Source organism: Pezoporus flaviventris, unplaced genomic scaffold (assembly GCF_033815535.1).
Source record: "Pezoporus flaviventris isolate CSIRO_AGI_PZ_B2104156 unplaced genomic scaffold, CSIRO_AGI_Pfla_v1 ptg000025l, whole genome shotgun sequence".
Classification (NCBI taxonomy): Eukaryota; Metazoa; Chordata; class Aves; order Psittaciformes; family Psittacidae; genus Pezoporus; species Pezoporus flaviventris.
The window spans coordinates 21,416,558-21,444,366 of record NW_026892573.1 but is presented as its reverse complement, the minus strand read 5'-3'; the positions used below and the strand labels follow the sequence as shown (position 1 = coordinate 21,444,366).

Here is a 27,809-nt window from a genome sequence, read left to right as displayed (position 1 = left end):
TGCATATGGACATACACACTGCAGTTAGTTTTAGCAAATAACATATCTTTTTATATTCTTAGGTTCCACCTTTTCTCTTTTTGTTATTTTTCTTGAAGACTGCATTCTAAATAAAGACTTCAATATATGTCTGACAATCTGGAAGTACAGGCACTCTTTTGGTGCTTGTGTCTTTTTCTTCACAATGTAGGGTGACTCTACCTGCATGTCGTAAAGATTTATTTATCATTTTAGGACCAGTGTTATGGTCTCCATTGAACAGAACATTGTATGTTCAGTTAGATAATCTCTAAAAGTGGTCAGTGAAGCACTCCATCCTGTGTAGTCACTTTATTTCCATAATAATTCTAATTCTAATTCTAGGGACAAAAGAGCTATCTCCATCGCCTCTGAATTTGAAACGTCTGTATAAGGAGACTATGGAAATTGAACCCATCTTGATAATTATTTCTCCTGGTGCTGATCCTTCTCAAGAGTTGCAAGAACTTGCCAGTCTTGAAAGAAATACTGAGTGCTACCATCAGGTCAGTCTTAGAAAGCATAATGATTAAATCCCACAATGTATAAAATTTTACAGTAGTAATATCTGTTTTACCTTGGTTTTTAAGGAAGTTAGTATGTAAAAGCATAGTTTGGTGTCTGTGCGTTTGTTGTTCCCACCTATCTTGCCATTAACTTCTGATTCCACTGGCAACGTGGGTTGGAGTAGAGAGACACAATCGGTGATCCTCACAGAAGCAGAATCCACATGAGAGACATTCCTCTAACTTGGAGAAGGGAAAAATGAGAAGATACATGGAAGAGAATGAAAGAGACAGAGAATTGTTATGGTGAAACATTATCTTTTTTAGTGTGGAGTTACCAAAGTATGAACAAAACAAAACAAAATAAAGAAACAGAAAGATTTAAAGAAGGAATTCGTTATTGTGAGGGTGCTGAGGCACTGGAACAGGTTGCTCAGAGAAGTGGATGCCCCATCCCTGGAAGTGTTCAAGGCCAACTTGGACAGGGCTTTGAGTAACCTGGTCTATTGAATGGTATCGCTACCTGTGGCAGGGAGTTGGAACTAGATGATCTTTAAGGTCCCTTCCAACGCAAACCATTCCATGACTCTGTGAAAACTAGACTTCATCATTTCCTCTGCTTACAGGACTTGGATGTTTATTTCTTCAACAGAAAACATGAATCAGATGTTCACTCTTTGTGACTACTTAAGTATCTTGAGAAACTCTGTAAAATATTTTGAGAAATTTGACAAGTAAATGTTAAACACTTCATTGTTGATGGGAGTTCCTGAAGAGAGCTGTTGTATTTCAAGTCTTTTTTAAAAAGTGGTTAAGATTGACTATGTCGAAAGCTCTCTGATTTCAGGAATAGGTGTACAAAATGGAAATTATTTGCCCAGCCAGAGTAACAGTTGTTTTTTGTCATGGCATACCACTTCTTCCCTTATTTGCATTCAACACTGAACTGAGTGAAGATAATTCCCTTTGAGTAGGAATTGTACTGTTAAGTAATCCCTTTATATGTTCTGTGTCTGTTTCTAAATTGGATCTATGCAGAGGTCTTGAAAACAACTTGTATTAAGAAGAAATTTACATTAGCTGTTAATTTCATGGAATAACCTGCATTGGAAGGGACTTCTGGAGATTATCTGCTTCAGTCTGCTGCTCAGAGGTCCCCCCTCCAAGGATGGAGATCCCACACTATCTCTGGGGAATTTGTTCCAGTATTTGACCACTCTTACAGGATAATATTTTTTCTAATATCAAATCAGTATTTCCCACGTTCCAACTTGTGTGCATTAACTTCAGTCCTGTCACCGTGGCCTCTGAAAGATTCTGGCTCTATCTTCTCTACATTCTTCAATCAGGTAGTTGGAAACAGCAAGAGTCCACTGGACAAAGCCCTCAGCTGACTCTTAAGTTGAGCAGGAGTTTGGACTAGAGACCTTCTAAGATTTATTCCAAGTCAAATAATTCTCTGATACAAGTGGGTTTCTAATATTCCTAATACACAGGACCAACATGCTTTATACCTTTTTGTAAAGCGTTTCCTTCTGTATTTTAAAACATTCTGGGGAGGGAATTGTTTTCTTAGCTGATCGGGAATTAGCACAAAAATGCCAAATGCTTTTAAACAGTCCTTGAAATTGTTCCTTTCCTGGAATGTGCACTGATGCAATATATCTTTCTTATCAAATTGTACAGATTTAGATCCTACTGCCAGCTCATCTAGCTGTGAATGTTTCATAATGCATGTTTCTTACTCTACCACACAGCTTTTTATTTTTAGCTCTAAGTATCGTTTACATTTTTGACTTTTAAAATATAACATGGTATGGTATTTGACTAAGGAGCAGTACTCAAAGCTAAATCATCTAAAAGTTGTCCTACTAATGAGAATATATTGTTGTTACTATTTTATTCCTGCACTTACTCATGCAATTTGAATAGAACATACAAGATCCGATTCTTCTGTTCAATTATTTCGACTGGAATAAAGGAAATATAACCCCCATTTTCAAGAAGGGGAAAATAGATGACCTGGGGAATTACAGACCAGTCAGTCTCACCTCTCTGCCTGGCAAAATCTTGGAGCAGGTTCTCCTGGAAGGCATGCTAAGGCACATGAAAATCAACAAGGTGCTTGGTGACAGCCAGCATGGCTTCACTAAGGGGAAATCCTGCCTGACCAGTTTGATGGCCTTCTATGATGGGGCTACAGAACTGATGGACAGGGGTAGAGCAGTTGATAATCATCTACCTGGACTTGTGCAAAGCATTCGACACTGTCCCACATGACATCCTTGTCTCTAAATTGGAGAGACATCAATTTGATGGATGGACCACTCGGTGGATAAAGAACTGGCTGGATGGCCGCATGCAAAGAGTTGTGGTCAATGGCTCAATGTCCAGTAACGAGTGGTGTCCCTCAGGGATCGGTGTTGGGACCGGTCTTGTTTAACATCTTCGTCACTGACACGTGCCCTCAGCAGGTTTGCCACCAAGCTGTGTGGTTTGGTTGATACGCTGGAGGGAAGGAATGCCATCCAGAGGGACCTTGACACACTTGTGAGGTGGGCTGATGCCGACCTCATGAAGTTTAACCATGCCAAGTGCAAGGTCCTACAGCTGGGTCGGAGCAATCCCAGGCACAGCTCCAGGTTGGGCAGAGAAGAGATTCAGAGCAGCCTTGTGGAGAAGGACTTGGGGGTGTTGGTTGATGAGAAAATGAACATGAGCCAGCAGTGTGCACTTGCAGCCCAGAAAGCCAACGGTATCCTGGGCTGCATCGAAAGGAGCGTGACCAGCAGGTCGAAGGAGGTGAACCTGCCCCTCTACTCTGCTCTTGTGAGACCTCACCTGGAGTATTGTGTGAGGTTGTGAATGCTCCATCCCTGGCAGTGTTCAAGGCCAGGTTGGACGAGGCCTTGGGTGATATAATTTAGTGTAGGGTGTCCCTGCCCATGGCAGGGGGGTTGGAACTTGATGATCTTAAGGTCCTTTCCAACCCTAACGATTCTATGATTCTATGATTTCTTAGATGGAGTGAAGAAAAGACCACTGAATTTGGGTGTTGCTCTACCATATTGTCTGGTGACTTTTGGTGTCTTCTTTTGGCTATTTTGAATTATTTCAATATATTATACTCTAGGTTTATTTAGGCAGAAGATATCTCTGCATCATCATATAAAGCTAAGGCCTCAAATTTCTTTGTGTCAGTACAGTTTTAGGATAAAAAGACAGGAAGGATTTCCACTTAAGGGATGTTTGATGAAGTCAAACAGTAGTTCTGTTTTGCTATAGCAGTAATGCCAAGACAACATTTTACAACATTTTACAACTTCTTTCAACTTTTCAGCTTTTTCAGCTGTTTTTTCAACTTGTTTGGTTCTGGGCTTTTTGTAGTGTAAAGCTTCCTATTAGATTCTAAGGGAGAACTAATGTGAATGCACTCTACAGATAGTCTAACATCAGTTGTTGCAGTAATTCTGCCGCGGAAAAAGTCCTTTATTTTAAATTTTCTCTGATTTATCAGTTTTAGATCTTGGTATTTTTATTTGAAGATCCAGATTCATTTTAGCAGCAATACGGTACTATAAAAATGAAGAAAAGACAATTTTTGAAGCTATTCGTCTTTCTCAGTTGGAAACAGAGTAGCCTTAGTTTTTCACTCATCTTAGTATGAAAATCCATGTTTCTCTTCAAAGAAAGTACTCCTAACTTACAATCAAAAGAAACTTTGTTCTCATTTATGTCTTGTTTTTACTGTATCAGCAGTTCTGCAGTGATATGGAATAGTCACTGATATTTAAATTACTTTTTGAATTTCCAGGGAATACACCATCACTGTCACCAACTGATGTATGGTTTTTCTATAGAAAGATTAGGTAATGTTTTTTCTTAAGGAACTCTGGTTAGGTAGGTTGCAAAGAAAAAAAATTACTTTTTCTTTAATCTTTTCCCTACTTTAGTAGCTTATCGCATTAGAGAATATTCTGGTTACCTTTGCACCATCTTATTTTTTACATACGCACTCTAACTTGGAATCACATATTTTTTGTATTTAGCTGTTAAATGGGTACAACAGATACAACCATGCCTGTTAAAACTGTGTCTGCCATTTCAGATTGCAATGGGCCAGGGCCAAGCTGATCTGGCTATTCAAACTCTAAAAGAATGTGCACGCAACGGAGAATGGCTTTGTTTAAAGAACCTGCATCTTGTTACATCTTGGCTTCCTGTACTGGAAAAGGTGAGGGTAACTAAAGAAGAATGTATTGGGAACCACATAAAACTAGTATGTAATGTTTCTGAAGCATTTCCGGCATTTCCATGGTTAAGTTTAAAATTCCAGCAATTTAAAAATAAACCTTTGCAGTTTCCTCAATCATGAATAAGGTGAAATGCATCAGATAAAATCAGGTCTTTCCTTTCAGTGCTTTTATTTTTATACAATGTAGAGCATTTCTGCCACAGTAAGTAAACAAATGCTCTTGTTAAAAGTCTGGTACTGTAGGGGGTACTGCCAGTGTTTGCTGAACTCTGAATGTATGCTTGAATTTATTTTTTTTTTTTCTTCAGTTCTGGGAGTTTATTAATTTTTTGTTAAGTGTACCTTGTATGTGAGTCACTAAGAGATTTCTGATGATTTGAAATCAAAGTAATGTTTGGTAGAAATACCCTTACTTATGGCATGTAAAATCATTAACTTGCTAACAAAATCAAAGTGACTTTACCTGTATATTACTGTGAAATACAGATATGTATCAAAAATTTCTTTTCTCTTTCCACAAGAACTCATCTTTTGAGATGTAGCCTTCTGTATTTTTTGTTTTGTTTTGTTTTACTTAAAGGATGTAAAGAACTGGTATATACTTTTCTGCTCTGAATTTAAGATCTATGGGGGAAGTGCAGCTAGGATGAACTTCAAACTTTAACACAGTGAGAATGTAGAATGTGTGGTGGAGTCAAAGCATGTTGAAGTTTTTTGAATAGCCTTGCTTGTAAAAACAACTAAAGATGTTTTAGACAAGCCTAACTTTCTAATTTAGGATATTATAATTTTGTAAATACTGTTCTGTCTATTAAAAAAACCCAACCAAAATCTGCTTGAATATATAACATCTCTTTAATAGGAACTGAATACATTACAGCCTCAACCAAACTTTCGCCTTTGGCTTACTACTGAAGTTCATCCAAAGTTTACACCAATTTTGCTTCAATCAAGTCTGAAAATAACTTACGAAGTAAGATCTGTTTGGAAAGTTTTTATTACAAGTTTACAATGAATGAAATTGTATGTATAGTAAACTATATGTTTAGATAGAAGTTTAGATAATGTGGACTAATTACATAACTGGTTTTCTCTGATATTTCTATTAGATGTAATACAAAAAAAAGTATGAATTTACCTTTAAAGGTTTTTGATTATCATTTATAATGTATATGTGGGAATTTGCAGAAGCTGTGCTTTAAAGGGAAGTTTTGTAAAATTTCTGTCTAGATTTTTTTTTCCAGTTGAAAGTCTGAGCTGAAAATAAATTTACCTCGGGGAAGTGTTTGTTCTGTTTTATGTTCCAAATTCTTTAATGCATTTAATCAGTGGATTTTAAAAGCAAAAACCTACACCGGTGCTCCTACTTGATGAATCTCCTCATCTGAGCATCACACAGTCATACTTTTTCTTCCTTATTCTTCTTTCTGGACTCATAGCTTTATTTTCACTGGGTATTTCAAGAAAAATGGCTCTCCTCCTGTATTGCTGAACGTAGAATTAAAGGCCTTTACAAAAAAATGAGAGCTTTACTTAAATGGCATAACCTAAGGAACCATGGGACTATGCTCCTCCAACTTGTTGGAAAGTTCTCTAATCGTTAATGCACTTATACATTAATGTCCATTATGGAAATCATGGCTAGGGGTGCTACTAACTCCTCCATTGATAATGGAGTGTTGTAGATTGTGCCTACAGCTCAGCCAAGAAGCTCTGACCATTTAGAGCCCAATATTGCCAACTTTCAAGAAGCCAAAATTTTTACATACAATATATTGACTGCAGGTATTTTTAAACTTCGGAGGTACTTTCTTCTTTATACTGAGGTCTTCAATGGTACAGAAACTACAGACTGTGTAGGATTGTCACATTTCTTTTCATCTAGCTTCCTAAAGTTACTGATCCCACTGTCACTGGAATAATTGGATCTTTGCAGTGATGCAATGTTCTAATCCTTTTGTTACCTTTTCATTTGTAGTAACTATTTTCTTTTTTACCAAGAAAGAGCCAACAACTTGTCTAATAGCGGTGGCTAATTATATGGTTGTGGTATGTCTCTTAACCAGTACCAGTCAACATGTATATATATTGAAAAAAAAAAAGTCATCATTTGGCTACAGTGTTTTGCAGTTAATTTGTCACAAGTGTGCATATGCAACATATGAAACTATTGTAATCATAAAATCATAGGATGATTTAGGAAGATGATCTAGTTCCAGCCTCTCTGCCATGGGCAGTGACACCTTCCACTAGACTGGGTTGCTCAAAGCCGCATCCAACCTGGCCTTGAGCACTGCCAGGAATGGGATATCCAGCACTTCTCTGGGCTATCTGTTCCAGTGTCTCACCACCCTCACAGTGAGGGATTTCTTCCCAATCTCTAACCTAAATCTCCCCTCTTTCAGTTTAAAGGCATTCACCCTTACCCTATTACTGCATTTTTTTGTAAAAAGTCCCTGTCCAGATTTCTTGTAGGCCTCTGCATATTGGGAGGCTGCTCTAAGGTCCCCCGCCCCGAGCCTTCTTCCAGGCTTAACAACCTCAGCTCTCACTGTCTGTCTTCATGTGAGAAGAATCTTACGGAAACATTAACAAACATTCTTTTTCAAAAAAAAAAGAAAAAAAAAGGAAGAACATTCTTATATGTGATTTAAACATGTTTAAAATTTATGTTTGCATTCACACTTGCAAATAATTTGAAAATGGCTCGGTATCTACTCAATTGCTTTTAATCTAGTATAGTAAGCACTATAATCTCTGATATTATGTACACTTTAACTGCAGTTACTTCTACTGGTTGTGAACATTACCTAGGACTAAATCAAAGCACTAGCATTTTATCATATATACACCATATATGTATGGTAGCTAACAGAGTGCGGTGATGGCGTAAGGTCCGTTGGCTCTGATCACAGAAATGATAATTTGAAGTTGAGATTGTAAAATCATAGGAAAGGTTCTTGTTCTTGAAAAAATTGAATTTACTTTTATGCTTGCAGATTTTGATAGAGTACTGTTCTCTCATTAAGATCTTTTAGTGTAGTTGAACCCTCATATGAGTTGGTTCTGGTTAAAATTTCCTTCAGTATGTTTAAGTTATTTTCAGTATAAGATCATCCTGTAGTTAGGCTATTTATTACAGGTAGGTTTTTTTTCTTTTTTTTTTTTTTTTATGAAATGCTGTTTGTAATTTCATTAAGTTATAAATTGTAAGTTAGGATTTGACAAAATAGTACATAAAAGTATCAGGTTTCTGTCTAGAATAGTGTTTTTCCTTCCAACGCAGGCGCCCCCAGGCCTCAAAAAGAATCTCTTGCGAACCTATGAATCTTGGACACCAGAGCAAATCAGTAAAAAGGGAAATCTGTCTCGAGCGCATTCTCTCTTTTGTTTAGCGTGGTTTCATGCTGTATGCCAAGAAAGAAGAAATTATATTCCTCAGGTAAATTTTTTTTTTTTTGCTACCTTTTTAAAAATTTACTTCATTTATTAGCTTTTATATTTGCAAGTATTTTTCATCAGGCATACTTTGGGTCATGTTGAGAGATGAGACAAACTTGAGTAATTCTGGTGCCTGCTTTCGTTATTGTCTCAGAATTCACTGCAATATAAGAATTTAGCAGCCCAAATTCTTGTCCTTCTGAAAATTGCTAATGTCTGCGCTGGGTTATTTTGTGACCTGTGTACTGCTGATACTGATGCAAGAGTGGGGTCCCATGGAAAAGATTCTGTGAATCCTGTTCAGTTGGGACAGGAAAAAATATTTTGGAAACTTACAGGATTCAGTGTAAGACATGAGAAAAGAGACACTTTGGTGGGAAGGAGGACATGACATTGTCTACTCTTTCTTCACGCAAACCCTGTTCACGGAGAAGGAAAAACAAGGGAATGTATGCGTTTCTTGTGGGTATTATAATTAATTTCAAAGGCTGTGATGTGCGTTTCCCTTAGACTATTTTTTTTTTTTTTTAAACTTAACGTTTCTTTCTGACTGCAGATGCTTAAATCAAGCAGAAAAAAAGCTGCACTACCAAACTGTTCTATGTCTTGTTTGTTTTATTTAGGCTAGGGGTGAAATTAACCTGTCATCTGAAAGATTTGATCTCTCAGAGGCAGGAATGTTTGAGAGTTTTTAGCTAGTTTGACTTTGTGATTTATAAAATTGTTTGCCTCTTGCAGTAGCAGACTTTTGATTATAGTGTTCAAGAAGCAGAACAGGTGAAAAAGTACTGATCTGACACATGAACTCTCATTTAGCTTTGTTCAAATTCATTTTCAATTCATTTTCATTTACCACCGGTTTCCAAATGACACCAGATAGGATTGCTTTCTCCTTAATTCCACTGTAACTGTGTTTATCTTACGCACAGACTTAGTGATGGTTTTCTGTTTTGCTTAAGATAGCAGATTTCTATCATTGCTGGACTGCAGTTAATCCCAGCTACATGCTCTTGTACTTTATAATGAATTTCAAGCTTTAGGTCCATGTACAGATCCATCAAAACAAATATATGAACACTGTTGGGAGACTGCAGCACATTTCCAGTTTATGACCTTCTCGGTGACTTGGTTGTGACCTGTGAAGCAGCTGTAGTCTTGACTGTGTCCCTCTCATTGAATATGCGAGATATGAGGACATACCTTTGAGAACTGAATTTCCTAAGTTTTGTATCATATATCAATATTTATTTATAGTTATCCATTTACATTGAAACTTTTTTGTGAGACTTACATACACATTAAACAGTACTGCTATATAAAAAAGTGCTCTCGAGAAAGGAGTTATAAACTGAGAATGATAAAATATGTAAATGGTGGTCATCATTTTCACTGTAATAGTAGCAGTAATTACTTTTATCATAGTTTTTTCAGTCAGTAGAGAAGTGACATGAATTAAGGAGTAAGAAGATGAACGTATAATTTAAACTGTGTTTGAAGAATCAGATCTATTTATGAAAATTCAAAAAAACTGAAATACAGAAAAGCCTCAAAAATAAAATCATAATTCAATGCATGATCTAGTCACAGATGTCAGCAAGTTTTAAGTGAAGTAAATACTGTTAGGAAATAAAATAATCTTAAATTTACATTCCTCATACTCAATGATTCCAGTCTGTATAAGGATGTAAAATTAAATGCACTAGTAAAGCTGTTTTTTTAATACTACCTCTACTGAATGTTTCCAGTGATGCACTTTGCAGGACAAATGTTTCTTTTTCATTAAGTATCGTACAGTATACAGTAATCACATACATAAAAAATATTTGTATTGATCATTCTGTGACTCATTAGATTCTTTGAATTGCTTTTAATGGTAGGGTTGGACCAAGTTCTATGAATTTTCTCTATCTGATCTCCGTGCTGGTTTTGACATTATTGATACACTTTTTGAAGGTAAGTCACTTATGGAGAAGAGTTCACACTTCTGTTGCATAGCCCTTCTCAGTATCTTAGTTTTAAAGTATTAAAACCTTTCAAATTAATTTAAATAAATTGGTTACTTTGCATGTTTTTTTTGTTTGGTGTTTGGAGTGGGGCCATTCTGTTTAAAGGCTGCTTTGAAGGTATTTACAATTTTTTATTTGAAACTTCATTGGAACATTTTCACAAATATAAACACATGTCTAGGTAGTTAGATAAGTACTTCAGTATGGGAAGTGGTCTGACCCTGAATCAAGCTGTGCTTAGGCTTATTAGGGTTTTCTGGATGTAGATCCAAACTCAGAGGATATGTATTAGTAAACTGGTAAGAGCTGGACACAGGCCCAAAACTATTGCACAGTTAGGTTTATTTATTCCTATATTTGGCTTATGCAGACTGGCATTGTCATAGGCACTGACAAGTCATGGTTTGCAAGATAGCAGAGCCTGGAGATTCTTTCCAATAGGCATCAGGTAGGAGGTTACCTTATTTAAGGGCAAAAGAGAGTTTAGTTGTATGGATGAAGCCGCCTTGTCCTATCAGATCTTGAGTTCAAGTGGAACCCTGTCTCATTTTACAATTAGCAGAGACATTGCATGAAGAACTTTATCTTTCTATAACACTCAGATAAGAGTGTAGATGCTGCAAGGCTCATCATCAGTAAGCAAAGCTAGACACAAAGAGTGAATCATAATTTCATTTTTGGGAGGTTGGGTAAACCAGTAATTTCTTTGTGCCAGGAACTATTCTGCTCAGCTTCTTGAGTCCAGAGGAATAAATAGGAAATAGAGGAGTGCCTGGAAGATAAGTTTTCTGCCTCCGTTCTTTCTGAGTGACCTCCCCTATATAGTGAATAAATGAATTTAAAATTAATTGAATATTTATGAATTCTTCATGTTGAAATTCACTGATAGAACTGCCTTCATTTTTATGTTAAGTAGCATAGTAATGTCTTAATACCAGTTATTATGAAAAAGGTATTTTTTAAAAGTCTTTGCATTTTGTATAATTTACTTCTATGTAAATTTAGGAACTGCTATTGAGTCATAATTTGTGATCATTGATTTAAATGATATTTATGGATGATTAGTACTTTTGGAACGGGACCTTAGTTATACAGACTTGAAACATACAGTGATGTAAAGAGATTGAATCACTATCAAAGATAATCATTAATCTAATCATTAATTGTTGCTGTGAAGATAACTTTTTTTACAAAGGAACAATTGAAGTATTTGGAAACAATAGTTACCACCAATAAACTCTCCCCCCCCCTCCCCCCCTTAAAATAATTGCTGCTTCCTTTTTCAAGGGACTTTCAGAAATACTTTTCTGATCAAACTTGTACCTGTACATGAAAGCTATAGGGTCTAAGTCATTATCACATGTAGTTATTTTGGGCAATTGTGATTGATAGAAGAGAGGGAAAATAAGTTATTTTGAATTTACAGGATATAGCTGAGCCAGAGTAATCTAATCGCAGTATCAAACTATCCAGGAAACTAATAGTAACATGATCAGTTTTACGTGCTGTATTGTGTAACTTACAGCGATTTACCTATTTTGGACCTCTCTGTGTTTGACAGATAACATTTCCAGTAATGTTTTGGTTCAATCTATCAGTTTATTTTATGAGATCAGATGATAATGTGATATAAAACAGTGTACAAAATTTGGAACAAGGGGAATTATTGTATTTGTGACAAAGAAGTGCATAATTAAAATTTTAATATCATAATTTCTGAAATGCATATAATCAGTTTATGATAGAACTGCAAGACTTAAATAATATTTCTAATAACTCATTTTGAAATACAGGTGTGTATTTTATCAATGACAAGTATTTGCAAAGACATTGAAGTTTCTGCATCTTGTATTACTTGGTAATATAGAAGAAAAACAATTAGAAATTATATGATGTGCTTGTATTTTTTTGTTTCAATGAAGAACTGCAGTGACAAAGAAGAAATGCTTACAGTGCAATGCTATCCACTCATACAATATTAATATTAATATTAATATTAATTAATTTATAGGTTCCAAAGACTTTCAATGGGAATTTGTGCATGGCTTGTTTGAAAATGCAATTTATGGAGGCCGTGTAGATAATTACTTCGATATGAGGGTTCTTCGGTCCTACTTGGAGCAGCTTTTCAATTCACAAGTCATTGGCAGTTTAAGTGCTAGAGGCAAGAAGATTACTAGTTTCCCATATTCAATCTCTTTACCAAATTCCTGCAGTATTTTGGTAGGTATACATCTTCTGTCACCTAATATAAAAACTACACAAAGTTATTTTCAAGAATTCTTCTTGGAAATAATTCCACAAAGAAAACCAGGTTACAATCCAAAGAATGCCTTCATTTATTTATTTAAGACTTCTTTTGTGTAAAGAACTAATTCTTAAGTTGTCAAAACTATTCTGTCTGTTCAGCCAGTCTCCTTTTTTATAATGTCTGATTGCACTATGGAGTAGAACAGCATAGCTATAAAGAACTGAGTAAAAGAAATTGGGTCAATTTATGACAAAGAAGGTTATCATTGCATTTTTATGAAACTTGATGTCTTAGCATAATAGAATTTTTTTGTAGACTGCTAAAGATTCTTATAACTTCTGGATGAAATAGGAAAATCTAAATACATTATTTCTATTTACAAAATATATCAACATTCTGACATAATCTGTTTATATGCTGCGGAGGATGTATAGCTTTTTTTTTTTTTATATGGTTTCTGATTCCCCTATAGTATTCCTTTACTGTAAACAAGAGGGAATTCAGCGGGTCTAAAGAACTATCTCTCCCTATCTTTTCACATACTGTTGCTGTTACTACTAATATTAAGATTAATTTGCATTTTAATGTAAGACTCCAAACTAGACATCTGAGTTGAAATTCTTTTAGCATGCACTGTCAAATTCATGAGCTGAACAAAAGGTCCCTCAGTTATGTTTACTCTCCTCTTAATAATGCAGGATTATCGTAATATTATTGAAAGTCTTCCAGAAGATGATAAACCGGACTTTTTTGGCCTGCCTGCTAATATGGCTCGTTCATCACAATGTATGATCAGTTCCCAGGTAAAGTTACATTTTTCATTGGACACTGAATCTTTTCTGCATCCAGTATAAGCTACAGAACCCACCACCTGTTCATAAATATTAATTTCCATAACTCAGAGTAAATGAAGGGATTTTTGGAGTATGTCAACTTTTATCTGTAGAATAATACAATAACTCTTCTCTTTAGTTGCAAAGATATTAGTTTAGTTCTTATATAAACAAAGAATTATTGAGAAAGTTTACAATGATATAATTCAGTTCTTGCTGAAGAGTATCCACATACATAAGTAGTTTCTAATTCTGTTTATACTGTTAATGTAGCTTCTGTCAATAGGTTAGTTCTTACAGGTGCTGTTCACTGCAAAGTTGTTTTTAGTTCTGGTCATTAAACTCTAATTCAGTAGTTTGGCAGATAGAATATGGGTAACATGCTCTTTCTGAAAGAGGAATTAGTACATTAAACTATAAAACTATATAAAGACAAATCAGTAGGATAACAGTGCATAGGGTAATACACGGAGCTCAAGAACTCATTACAAAGCCAAAGAAATGAAGGTTCAATGTATCTGGTTTTGTCTTAAAATCTTTTACACAAAAATCAATTCTAAAATGCCTTTGTTTCTGTCAGATACACAGTAGACTGCTCATTATTTCTTTCAGCTATGCTTACATAATTTGTTCACAACTGCAGTTGTTAAAAATGCTCGTGTTTGAAAATAAATTCTTAGTTAACCTCCACAAAATCAGAATAGATTCAGAGCTCATGTGTGAAGGGAAGTAGGAAATGAATGCATTCACATGCAGACTTAGACTCTACTGAACTGGTCTGCCATAGCATTGATTATAATCTGTAAACTATGGATTATAATCTTGAAAATCTGAGGCTGTTGTAGTTACAATTCTGTGAGATGCTTCTTTGTCATATGAGAGATTTCCTATCCTTTCAATAGTAGTTTGTGGGACTTCTTTTAGTCTTAGGCAATTTAAGTAATGGAAATGGGAGATTTTTTGTAAATTGTGTTTCTACCGAACTATGAATCCTACTCCCATTCCACTTCTGACAGTTTGGCAGCTCCCTTAGATCCATAGGTGATCCTATGGTTCAATTCAATTGAGTGATTGGTTTCTAACAGGAGTCTTTCTCATAATTCCATTACCAAGCCAAGGCAGAGAAAAGCTGAATGAATAAAGTTGTGAGAAATAAATTGCTACCAGCTCAGTCATCATGTCACTAGCACTACAAACGTGAGATTTAATACTGCATCCACTGCTTCACTGATTCTGTGCTAAGTATGTGGTATACAGTTTATATCTACTATCCCATACACTTTCATATCTACTAGCCATTGTAATTTCTCAGTATTTTTACTAACATCTTCTTCCTTATGCAGAGAAACAGAATTGCATTGTCTATACCACTGAACTCGGGATTAGGGGAAGTAGGTTTTTTTGAAACACATACTTAGAAGTTACTCATTTAAACCAACTGACAGCAATTTTGACTTCAGTCATATTTTAAGGCTCAGAGATTTAAAATAATAATTCAAATATGCACTGATTTTAAGTAAATTGTAATCAGCAATCTTTTATCAGTTCAAAACCTTTTAAAATAAGTATTTAAACAGGTAACACTATGATCTATTCTATTAACCATGACATTAAAATAATTAAATCTATTACAAGCAATCTGGTATCATTTTATCCCATTGTTTCACTACACAAGATTGAATACTTAGATAATAGAAACGTAGATTTTTATAGACTTTCTATGAATATTGCTTAATTTTCATCTATAGGAATGATGGTTTGTATTGGTGGAGCAACACATTTTGCTGTAGCAGAAATTTACTGCAGCACAGTGCAGCATTTTGCAGTCATGCAGAGGTCTCTTCAGTAACCTGCTGCATTGCTAATGTTTGGGTAAACTTAAAACAGCAGTAACAAGAAATGGACTTTTTTCAGTAGCCTTGCAAATACTGGTTATATTCACAGCTTTTCTTATTTACAGCAGAGAACTTCAATTCTAATTTAAGAGCTGAATATCTCTAGCTGCATCATTTTAATATTGTTAAAAATCATGTCTTATGATGTTCTGTAGTGTAATTCAGAAAGTATTGCTTCTGCATGTGTATTGGTAACAGCCATTTTGGTTTAAAAAAAAAATTTGACTTAAATAGATGTGATCTTTTCATCAACATGACTTACTTTTTTATTATTATTATTTTGTGCTTAGTTGTTTAATGCAGGTAGAGCTAGATAAATTTTTAGAGCCTGGATTTCTAGAGTTCAGTGTGGCTCTGCAGTTCTGACCTACCTACCATTACAACAAGCTTTTGACACAATATCCCTTTGGTTGCGTTGGTCATGAATAATCTCGCATCTCTTGCTGTGTTCTCTCTGCAGAACAGTGCAGTTAAAATAGAAAAGAACTCATCTGACAGTGCAGATGCAGGAGCCAGCATAGCTGGTCCTGTCTGTTTTACACCAGGTAGATTTTCTGTACAGCTGCAACTCAATTTCCTCAGCCCTCATTACAGAAGGCAATTGGGTTGGTCAGGCATTGTTTGCTGCTGAGTCTGCCATTGAACCATGTCCATAAAAGCCACATCTACACATATTTTAAATACCTTCAGTGATGATGACTCCACCACCACTTCACTGGGCAGCCTCTTCCAATGCTTCACAACCCCTTTGGTAAAGAAATTATTCCTAATATCCAATCTAAACCTACCATCACACAATTTGAGGCCATTTCATCTTGTCTTATCTATCACTTTTTCCCTGGGAGAAGAGACTGACCCCCACCTCACTATAAGCTCCTTTCAGATAGTTCTAGAGAGCAATAAAGTCTCTCTTTAGCCTCCTTTTCTCCAGGCTAAACAATTCCAGTTCCCTAAGCCATTCCTCATCAGACTTGTTCTTCACACCCTTCACCAGCTTTGTTCCCTTCTTTGGACACATTTCAGCACCTCTATGTCCTTCTTGGAGTGAGGGGCCCAGAACTGAACACAGGATTCAAGCTGTGGCCTCACCAGTGCCAAGTACAGGGGGACAGTCACTGCCCTAGTCCTGCTGGGTACACTTCTGATACAAGCCAGAATACCATTGGCCTCCTTGGGCACCTGGGCACAAGCTGGCTCTCATTCATCTAGCATTCAATCAACATCCCAAGATCCTTTTCCACTCAGCAGCTTTCCAGCCACTCTTCCCTAAGCCTGTAGCATCGCATGGGGTTGTTGTAACACACATGCAGGGCCCAGCACTTTGCTTTGCTGAATTGGCCTCAACCCATCGATCCAGCCTGTCCAGATCCCTCTATAGAGCCTTTCTATCCTCCAGGAGATCAACACTCCCACCCAGCTTGGTGTCATCCACAAACTTACTGAGGGTGCACTCAATCCGCTTCTCCAGATCACTGATAAACAGAACTTCTTGTATGTTTCTTTTTTGTCTTTCAATCTATTGAGACCCTCCCTGTTTACCCAAACAGTTATTCTGCTGAAAAGCCTGGTCTTTCTGCACCATGAGGTGATTTCTTCTGAGCTCACTCAAAAATCCTTCTTTGTTCCCCATTTTAATGACCTGAAAATAAGGTTCTGTCCACTATACTGTCTCAGATTTTCCCTCTTCTTTATGACCTGTTCTCATGGGATTCTGCTAACATTTCCCTGAATAAACCTGTGTCTGCTTTCGTAAAGTCCAAAATCACTACTCTGCAGTTTAGCTCAGACTATCCTCAGCATAAATATAAATAATAATTCCTCCCTGTATTTGCAATGTTGGCTGTTAATCAGCACTTTATATATTTCTTTCAGTAGTGTCACCATTAATAATGCAGCTTTTTCACATACATTTTGAAATATGAAGACGCACATCTGAAAATAATGGTATTAAAATGGTTTCCGTGACTGAAAGGTAACTCTTAATTTGTATTAAAATTTTATAAGCTAGTAGGTCTCTGATGAACTTTATTCAAGCTTTTGAAATACAATTCCCATGAAAAAATTATTAATGTGCTTCTTTGACATAGTATTAAGCCTGTGTGGTTTATTTCTCATGCTCAGTAAAAATGTACTTTTGCAAATCACTGCTATAAATATCAGTCTGGAAGTGTACAGGACTAAAATGCACATTGTTACAGAGTATTTTAAAAGTGTGTAGAAATGACCTATGCCTCTGTTCACACTTCTTTTCGTGTATCCATACTGTGACATTTCATACTCGTGGTGAATGACAGCTGAATCATTTCAAAACTTAAGTTTGTTCTAGCAGAAACTCAACAGACAGAAATAACACACATTGCATCAGGATGACTTAAGTAAATTATAATACCTGAACAAACTCAGGTTTATGAAATCAGGCAAAAAATGTTTTGCTGGTGTATATACTCCACAGAAATTATACTAGCATAGAAATCACATAATCATAGACTGTTTTGGGTTGGAAGGGACCTTAAAGATCATGTAGTTCCAACCCCTCTGCCATGGTCAGGGACAATTTCCACTAGTCCAGGTTGTTGAAAACCCTGTCCAACCTGGCCTTGAGCCCTGCCAGGGATTGGGCAGCCACAGCTTCTTGGGACAACTTGTTCCAGTGTCTCACCATGCTCACAGTGAAAAATTTTTTCCTAATATATAATCTAAATCTACCTTCTGTCAGTTTAAAGCCATTCCCCCTTGTTCTGTCACTACATACCCTTGTAAAAGGTCCCTCTGCAGATTTCCTGTAGATTCCCTTTAGCTATTGGAAGACTGCAGTAAGATCTCCCTGGAGCCTTTTCTTCTCCAGACTGAACAAGCCCAGCTCTCTCAGCCTGTCTTCACAGGAGAAGTGCTCCAGCCCTCTTATTGTCTTTGTGGCCACCTCTGGACTTGCTGCAGCAGGTCCACGTCCCTCTTGTGTTGTTTCCTCCAGAGCTGGACGCAGTACTGCAGGTGTGGTCTCACAAGAGCAGAGTAAAAGGATAGAATCACCTCGTTTCATCTTCTGGTCTTCTACTCCTTTTGATGCAGCCCAGGATATGGTTGGCTTTCTGGGCTGCAAGCGCATACTGATGGCTCATCTTGAGCTTCTCATCAACCAGATATGCCCAAGTCCTTCTCCTCAGGGCTGATCTCAATCCATTCTCCACCCTGACTATAGCTGTGCTTGAGGTTGCCCTGATGCAGATACAGTTTGCTTTGTTGAACTTCATGAGGCTGGCATTGGCCCACCTCCCAAGTGTGTCAAGGTCATCCCTATGGATGGCATCTCTTCCCTCCAGGGTATAAACCAAACCACACAGCTTGGTGTCATTGGCAAACCTGCTGAGGGTGCATTAATCCCACTGTGCATGTCATTGACAAAGATGTTGAACAGCACCGGTCCCAATACTGAAATCTCACACTGAATGCATTCTGTTTATAGATGTGGTTGACTGAAGAGAAAAAACAATTTCTTTAGTGAATACCATTAGAAGTCAAAAGGGATAGCTACCTTAGTGTAGCTGTTAAATATAATACTCTTTTAAAATAATGTTGCTCTTCAGTCTGTGCTTGAAACTTAGTTTGTAGAAAAAGCCAATTATGTTTTTTATAGCTATTTTTTATTTTGGGATGAATACTTGTTGAGTCAAAATTAATAGTAAACTAATAATGGAAAACAGTGTAGGGCAATCTAGTAAGGCAAACAAGGTAAGAAGCAGGATCGGGAGATGTGATTTTTTCCTCATTAAATGTAATTGCAATGATCTTCAGTAAATATCATGACTTCAGTGAAACAGCATTTTATCCTTGGGTTCCATTTTAGTTTTTTTATTCATTTTAGTTGCTGACCTGCTGTTATTTTCAGCAAATCACCATGTGGTTCTGTAGCTCTTCCCCCTATTCCATGCATATCTATCTCATTTACTTAGATTAAAGCTGCTATCTTCCTAAAACTGTAGTCAGATGTATGATTGTATTAAAGTTCAAGTGCTGGATTTTACCTTGTTAATGACAGCAGCTGAGGCAGAATGTGCAGGGTAGGGTGTTCAAGGTCACCTGGAACTCTTAGATTGCTGCATCATGATTATACACTACTATTACCACCTAAGTCACCTAAAGAAAAGTTAGGGTGAGTATGTCTGCTCAGTATTCCAGTCATACATCTGACTGGGGCTGTGGGATATGGTTATTTTTCAAGGTGCAATTGTAATATAATAATAGCTGTAGCTTCTTCTTTGTTTGTCAACGGGCTGAATTTTCTCTTGCAAAATCTAGCTAAACAGGCCTCTGAGCACTGGTACCTAATTTTATATCTACTGCTCCTCCATAATTCTAATCATGCCACATAGAGTAATATGGGTATAATTATTGAAAGCATGCAATTGAAATTATTCTTGATCTTGTTATGTTATTGCTATAGCTGTCAGGATGCACATAAATCTATTTTCTTAAAATAATTTAGCATTTATATAACCTTTGCATCAGCCGTGCATAGCATATAATTATTGACATTGATTAAATGCATCCCACATCACAAATACGTGACTAATAGGCTCTAGCAGGAATTGATGTGTAAGGCCAAACTCTAGTTATTATTACCTTGCAACTGAGCGATCTGAGTTCTTAACAAGAATTGTTAAAATCTGGGGAGTGTTTTGCATATACCTGGGGTGCTGCATGAAAGAAAAGTGCTGTGTCAAATAATGGGAGCTGTAGTACTGTGGTCTGCCAGAAAACACAGCTCTTTACCACTGCAGTCAATCATTGCAATAATTCAAGCAGCCTTATTAATTCCTACAGGATTGGTGCTATGTATGTGAGAATATATTGTTGCACTGCATAAAAGTTTGTTCTGAACAAGGCTCTAATTTTCCAGTTTTTTTAAATTTTGTCATGGTGTGTAATTAGCTAATGTGAACCACCTCTTCTGCTTTCCTTTCTGCATGATATTCTCCAGGTAGTATATATCCTTTGACCTCTACAAAGTAAACCCCACAGTTACTCTTTGGGAGAAGGTTAGAATATCAGCTGGGTCAATGGTGGGCTTGTGTTGTACATCTGCAACATCCTGATGGTTATTTTCCTCCTCCACTGAACCCCTGCTCTACAGAGGATTTTCCTGGTGTCAAAATGTATGATCCTCGCATGTATAAAGGAAGATACAGGTGGTGTCAATGTCTTTCCCTTTTTTGCTTCGTATTTTGATTAAAGCATCATCTAGCTCTGTATTGAGTCCAGTCTTACCTCACATCCTTATTGAGTGAAAGCACAGCTTTGAAGTGGTCTTGAGGGAACAACCACAGAGGAAGTGAACAGACCTTCACTTTCTTACTCATCAATATGCAATATGAATGATTTGGTTATGAATGCCATTAAAGTGCCTTCATCTTAACAACCTCCATGGACCCTGTTATTGCAGGGAGGCTAAGGGACACAGAGACTGAAAGTCCAGGAGATTTCATTGACAGTTCAGTCTTAAACTACTTTCACAGCCATGTGGGTAGCTGCAGCTAAACTATTAGGAGCTGTATGGAGGCATGTAGTTCTGTCAGAAGGCAAATAGGGCTGAATCCATCTCCTTCTCTTCCTCAATGAAGACATAGTTACATTGCGTTGAGTTACTACTTCACCAGTATTTATCAAAGTAACTATGTTATAACTTCATATTATTGTTTGAGCTATAAAGTCTTATAAAACCAGAAATATTTCCTTGAATAGCTGTGTAGAGGGGTATATTGTTTCTTTCAAGGAAATAAGACATAGAATTGGTTTCTGTGCTAAGACTACATTCCTTTAAAACTGGTAGATGGCAGTAGAGCATATGCTTTGACATTGTAGATCTGCTGAGGGGAGTTTGTTAGCTTTTTCTACAAAAATAAACGTCCTTTTATCTGTTCCATAGTCTTGAAAAAATAGCCTTTATTTGACTAGCGAATCTTTTCTGGTTTGTATTCTTTCAACAGTAATCATACTCAGAAATCACTGATCTGAGATTTTAATTCAGTGACAGAATTTCACAGTATATTTTTTACTTTATTACTTTGTTCTTTTTCAAATTGTAATACTGCATGTAAAATTTTATTTCATTGTATGCTTTGTAGGATAGATTGCTTCTGAAATAAATTGAAGTCTTGGATATAAGCCTGTGTTTCTTATAGATTGTATTTGTGAAATAGCAGGTTTTGCAGTAACTGTGAATTACTGAAGGCAAGACTTTTTCCTCATCTTGTGAATCTGTAAAGAACAGAAATAGATATTGTATTTCTAGAAATTTCTTTTATCTGAGTTTCAGGGAAGAAGAAATTAAAATCTTGAAATTTTCTCTCTTTTCCTGTGAGTTTATTTTAATTTTCAGGTCAAACATGACTATCTAGTAATTCTGGATGAAGCTACATGGGACGATTACTGTCTTTATTACTTTCTATTCTGTTCATTATCTCTCTTACTTTCTCTAAATGCATGGGGTTTTTACTATAATGTGTTGGTCGATATCATAGCAGCATATATCTGCAGAAACCCACAAAGTATTCAATAGATTAAAAAGCTGAGACGCACATTAAATTTAATACCTACGTAAATAAATATTGACATTGCAAGTTTGACTATCCCACCTTTATTAATATATGCAGTTTATTTTACTCTGTGCTAACAACACAAAAAAAGAGTGTATGAATTTTCCATTAAGAATGGAGAAAATATCCAGTAGCAGTTCCTTTATGCTGTTTCTAGTTATTTAGATGCACTGTTCACAAATAAATTACTCTTTTATTTTTTATATAAATACTGTTTAGTTGACCTTACTTAAAACAGACATCTTCTACAGAGAATCATGGTTCTGAATAATCTTTTCACCCTTCTTTAAACAGACCAGTATTTGTGATTGCTTTTTTATTTTGATTAGCTTTCTTTCCATTCCTCCCATGTTTTCAGTGAAAGTAGTGGTTTCCTGCTTTATGTTAGATTTTTTCACTCTCTATTCAGAATATTTAGGTGTATATTTGGACTGGACTAGCACAGCATATAAGAGTTTTTAGTGTATAATATATTAAAAGGCTATGTTACAATAACAAATGTGAGCATTGAAAGATCAGGTATTTAAAAAGTATTCTTATTTTGAGTACTCTGTATTATACAACTATGATTAGATTTTCAGTTTCCTTAGTATTATAAGCACATACCTTGGTTCTTTCCATACTAGAGTCCAAAGGATAGGATTCAACAGACCTAGACATCTGCATCTGTGCTAGTCACTTCTAGTCTCTCTTTGTGTCATAGGAGTATTGTGTTTAAGGTATGATTAATCTCATCCTATATAACTATCTGAAATTGATTATAAATTGACCTGATGATAACATAGTACAGTGAGAGGAGCGGAATTCTTCTTGAGTTTTGGAGTTAGGTCTCCAGTAAATTAAAATGGTCATTCTAATCCCCACAACATAGACCCATCTATCTATCCTTACCTATGTGAGGTACTTAGTTTTCCTATGTACTCAATAGGAGGGTCTCCTAAATTACAAATTGGCCCACTTAAGATCTGTCTATTGATTATGTTATGCTACCATCATACCTGTTAAACTTGAGAGAAGAAATGAAATACACTGGAAAGAGCTAAAGAATTTCCATGAACAGTTGGTAAAGATCATACTATGTTACAGTACTCTAGAACACTGACTGTTAAAGCTTGATTTCTTTTGATTCTGCACTTTTAAGTGCTTAACTTTTGATAATCACATCACAATATTTTTGAGCTATTTTGATAAAATATACAAAGCAGAAACAGATACAGTTACACTGAAGAAGATTGAAATTATGGATAGATAGTGTATTTCCGATTTAAATTATATTGTCAAAGTCTATAATTAGATAATTAGAAATAGACAACTAACCCTATACAGTAGAGTTAGAAAATAATTACTTGATCTTGCAGTCACTACTTCTCAAATTCATTTCAGCTATATGAAGATAACGACACTTAAAAAAGAAAACAATACTTAATATTTTCAATCGACCATATTCAAAAAGCAATCATATTACCTTTTTTCAGTTTTATAGTATAAATATGCAAGTTTATGTGAAGTACTGCATACTGAATTACCAGTTAAAGTATATTTTATATAAATGTTTTATTTCTTTGCAAATGATAGCAGCCAACTATTCAAAAACAAATTATAAGAGCCAGAACTATAGCTAAAAGAATTATATCTGGAAGGTAGAAATGTGTGTTTATTATCTGTATTGCTTGTCAGAATATTTGCATGTGTGCAGAGTGAAAAGGAGGAAGAACAGCAGGAATGATAAAGATACTGTAATCAAAACATTGATTAGAGAAAATAGTTTTTTGCTAAATTAAACAAGAGTCTTTTCTGTTATACACAATAGCTGGAGCACACAAAGAATTATTAAAGTTATGAGAATAAGAGAATGAAATGGTATTTTCCTTAACAGAAGCTATGCTGAGCGGTGCCTTCTATTTTCTTTTCCTCCCTTTAGCTACCAGAATATTTGTAGAAGACCTTGTAGGCTTTTGCATCTGTTGCTCTTTTGGAACCCAGCTGAGATTTGGCTTTCCTCACTCCATCCTAACTTAACTGAGCAATGTCTTTATACCCCCGCTAGATAGTCCATCCTTGCTCCCATCTTCTGTGGATTAGCTTTGTACACTTGAGATCACTATATTCCTCCTCATCCATCTTGATCTTCTGCCATCCTTTTCTTTTGTTTGCTTCTCATGCTTGCTTCCTGCTCATCAGAAAGGACTGTTCTTGTGCTTTGAGAAATTTGTTCTTGAAGACTGACAACTGTCCTGACCCTCTTTGCCCTCCGGTGCAGTTGCCCACCATGTCCTGCCAAGGTCTCTGACTAAGATAAAAATCTATTCTCCTGGGTACCAGGGTTGTGATTCTACTACTTGCCTTACTCTCTTCTCTCAGAATTTTAAACTGCACAATCTCATGATTGATGCAGCCAAGGTTGCCCTCAACCTTCACATCTTCTTCATTGTTTATTAACAACAGATTCAGTATAGCATCTCCCCTGGTTGAATAATTGCTTGCCTTTAAAAAGAAATTGTCTTCAAGAAATTCTAGAAATCTGCATTGCTTGTACCTTCTCATATTTCCCTCACAGCAGATTGATTCTGTGTTTGGTGAAGTATGATGTAAGTATGAAGGCCTGTGTTTGTTAGGCTCCTTCAGGCTGTCAAAATATTTCATCAGGAGTCTGTAGCACACACCTATTAGAGCACCACCAGTGTGCCAGTCTCTGTTTGCAGGCTCTCAGCTGGCTTGTAACCTGTTCCTGGGCAAAGCTCCATTCGCTCCAACAACTCCTTTGTCTTGACTGCAACTTCTCCTTGACTTCCGTTCTGGCAGTTTACTTCAGACTAGACAAGGATAAAAGCTTGAGGAATTGTGGCTGGAAAGCTGTCTGATGGAAAAGGACCTGGGGGTATTGGTCAACAGCTGAATGAATGTGAGCCAGCTTGTGCCCAGGTGCCCAAGGAGGCCAATGGTATTCTGGCTTGTATCAGAAGTGTACCCAGCAGGACTAGGGCAGTGATTGTCCCCCTGTACTTTGCACTGGTGAGGCCACAGCTTGAATCCTATGTTCAGTTCTGGGTCCCTCACTCCAAGAAGGACATAGAGGTGCTGAAATGTGTCCAAAGAAGGGAACAAAGCTGGTGAAGGGTGTGGAGAACAAGTCTGATGAGGAATGGCTTAGGGAACTGGGGTTGTTTTGCCTGGAGAAAAGGAGACATAGAGGAACTCTCTACAACTCTCTACAACTACCTGAAAGGAGGTTTTAGTGAGGTGGGAGTCAGTCTCTTCTCTCAGGAACTAAATAGCAATAGGATAAGAGAAAACAGCTGCTGGATGTGTCAGGAGAGGTTTAGATTGGATATTAGGAAAAAAATTGTCACCAAAAGAGTTGTGAAGCATTGGAAGAGGCTGCCCAGGGAAGTGGTTGAGTTACCACCCCTGGACGGATTTACAAGACGTATAGGTGTGGCTCTAAGGGATATGGTTTAGTGGTGGACTTGGCAGGGTTAGGTTAAGGGTTGGATTTGATGATCTTAAAGGCCTTTTCCAACCTAAACGATTCTATGATTCTATGTTACGCATAGAGATTTTATTTTTATTATATATATTTATAGATCATAGAATGGTTAGAGTTGGAAAAGACCATAAGATCGTCGAGTTATATTTTAGTTTATGTTTTTAAGACACTTAATATGAATATGAAATATAAATTATAGTAAATGTTATAGATGTTCAGATTGTTCAGTTCACTATCGTTTTGTAGTGCTTCATAGCGCCTGTCAAAGCTGAGTAAGAAGGTGCTGTTCCCTTGAGCGAAAGAAAATGAAAAGCAAAAGAAAGCAATACATCATTGCACATCTTTCAAGAACAGAAAATAAGTCAAAACCTAGCAGAAGCAACTTGACTTTCTGCCTCATTCTGTCTAAAAATTAAATAGACCAGTCCATCTGAATGATTAATACAGTTTGTATTATCAATTTTAATTCTTTAAAGTCAAGACAGTAGAATTTGTAAGTTACTCTGTAACATGTCTTGAAAATTATGCACTGTGAAAAATAACTAAGATATAGCTAAATCACCTAAAATTATGTGGTTATAAGTGCAGCTTAAGGGACAGACTGCAATATCACTGAAGAATTTTAATTTCAGTATTCTTTCTTTCTAAATATATACTTGTGTTTGATGAGTTTATGTGTTATTAGGGTTGCTAAAAGTACAAGGCAGCTGGACCTAATGAACTGGAAGCACCCCTTCTTTCTGAAAATGTTGCAGTTATTCTTTTAATTGCTTGCCTTCTCTCTTTAATAAATATGCATTTAAATAATTTGAGGTAGCATGAATATCTGAGTAAGAGATCTGTGGAAGATCAGAATGGATGGATTGTAATTGTCTTGCAGTTTTGATGCCTGATAGGTATTATATGCATTTAGTAACATTTTCTGTGGGTTTTGTTTCTCTTTTTTACTTACCAGTGGAGCCTAGTTAAAGGAATAGCTTAAGTTTTGTTTATAGATTTTGTGAAAAAGAGGCTTTTTAATTAATTATACACCTCATTAATTTTTAAATTATTGCTGAACAAAGGCAATTACTGTGGTAAGAAGAATATCGGTGTTTTTTTGTTTGTGGCTCAATATGCCACAAAGTATGGCCCAAGTATGTTCTATATTTAGATATTTAATATTTTTTATGTTCTTAATAGATCATGATTAGTAATTAAGTATGCAGAAAAATATAGTCCATAGATAAATCAGAGGGTGTTTGCTATTGTATTGCATTTTTCTACTAAAAGAAGTTTGTTTATCCTCCTTCAAGATTGCATTTGTATTCTCATCACTCAGGTCATTTCACAGCTTCGGATCCTGAGTAGGTCAGTAACTGCTGGCTGCAAATTTGACAGAGAAATATGGTCTACTGAACTTTCTCCTGTTCTCAATCTATGGAAGAAACTTAATCAGGTAGGAAAGTAGCTAATTTGAAAAGACAACTTTTTTTTTTTTTTTTTCCCTGTAAATACATTAAAAGTAAGGTCTAAGGAATTATCTTGGATATTGAAACATAAGAAGCAAAAAAGTAAGGTAAATGCATTTGAGGTGGGAAGTACAATGCAGGTGCACATTGCCATGTCATGTCCAATTTTTTTTCATTTACCAGTATCCTCAAGTCCTTCTCTGTGGGGAGTGAAGGTGATAACATTTGCATGAAATACAGTTTGCTCTGAGGCCTTGGTGCTTTGACAAGCCTTGGGGTGATGAGTTGGGCTGTATAAGGCCAGAGGATGTGGGGGTTGTGAGAGGGTCTGCAACACTGTGATTGGACTATTTACCTGGAGGGTTTTACAGAGGCCAGTGAGATTGAATGTTTTATGTATGTGCAGCTTGGGAAAGTACCGAACAAGGGGATAAAAAGGGCTGGGTGGTAATAAACGAGGATTTGAGTCTCTGCATCGACTTGAGTCTGTGTCGTGAAATGCCACACTTCTCCACAGGGCCAATCTCAATCGTTCATCCGCCAGTCTTTACTGATACTGGGGTTTGCTCTGACCCAGGTGCAGGACCTTGCATTTGGCCTTGTTGAACTTCATGATGTTGTTTATTGTTACCATTTATCTGTTGGTTACAGATAGTTGTAAAATAGATATCAGATAGGATAGATTCTGACAATACTTTCCATTATATGTACAAGAAGCAAATACAAGTCTTCTCCCCGTCAAATTTACTTATCACTAAGACTAGTTGGAAATAATGGTCTAACATCTCTTTCAAACTACTGAAACTCAAGACGTGTCCAGTATATGTCTGAACAGAATCTAGCTACTCTATTTATAAATTCAAAGCTGTTTTTAAAATCAGCTACTTTTTATTCCAAAGGCAAAAAACGCTTAAAAGCTTGTTAATATGTAGACAGAGATTAAGTATGTTTTAGAACTTTTTATTCCAGTGTTGAGTATGTAGATCAAGGATTAATTCAAAAAGGATTATTTTACAAATACCTTGAAGATACTTATTGTACATGTAAATGTTGATGATTTTGAAGCATAGCAA

The 27,809-nt window shown here is 36.3% G+C and overlaps 1 protein-coding gene across 2 annotated transcripts in view; it reads left to right on the top strand.

Moving 5' to 3' along the window:
* Positions 1 to 27,809, top strand: part of DYNC2H1 (dynein cytoplasmic 2 heavy chain 1) — a 164,870-nt gene that overhangs the window by 97,423 nt on the left and 39,638 nt on the right. For both annotated transcript variants that reach the window (XM_061457809.1, XM_061457808.1), the window contains 8 exons: positions 364 to 524; positions 4,633 to 4,758; positions 5,642 to 5,752; positions 8,066 to 8,221; positions 10,098 to 10,173; positions 12,238 to 12,449; positions 13,176 to 13,280; positions 26,607 to 26,723. In XM_061457809.1, the coding sequence (XP_061313793.1) occupies positions 364 to 524; positions 4,633 to 4,758; positions 5,642 to 5,752; positions 8,066 to 8,221; positions 10,098 to 10,173; positions 12,238 to 12,449; positions 13,176 to 13,280; positions 26,607 to 26,723 (1,064 nt within the window). The remainder of the gene's footprint in view (positions 1 to 363; positions 525 to 4,632; positions 4,759 to 5,641; positions 5,753 to 8,065; positions 8,222 to 10,097; positions 10,174 to 12,237; positions 12,450 to 13,175; positions 13,281 to 26,606; positions 26,724 to 27,809) is intronic.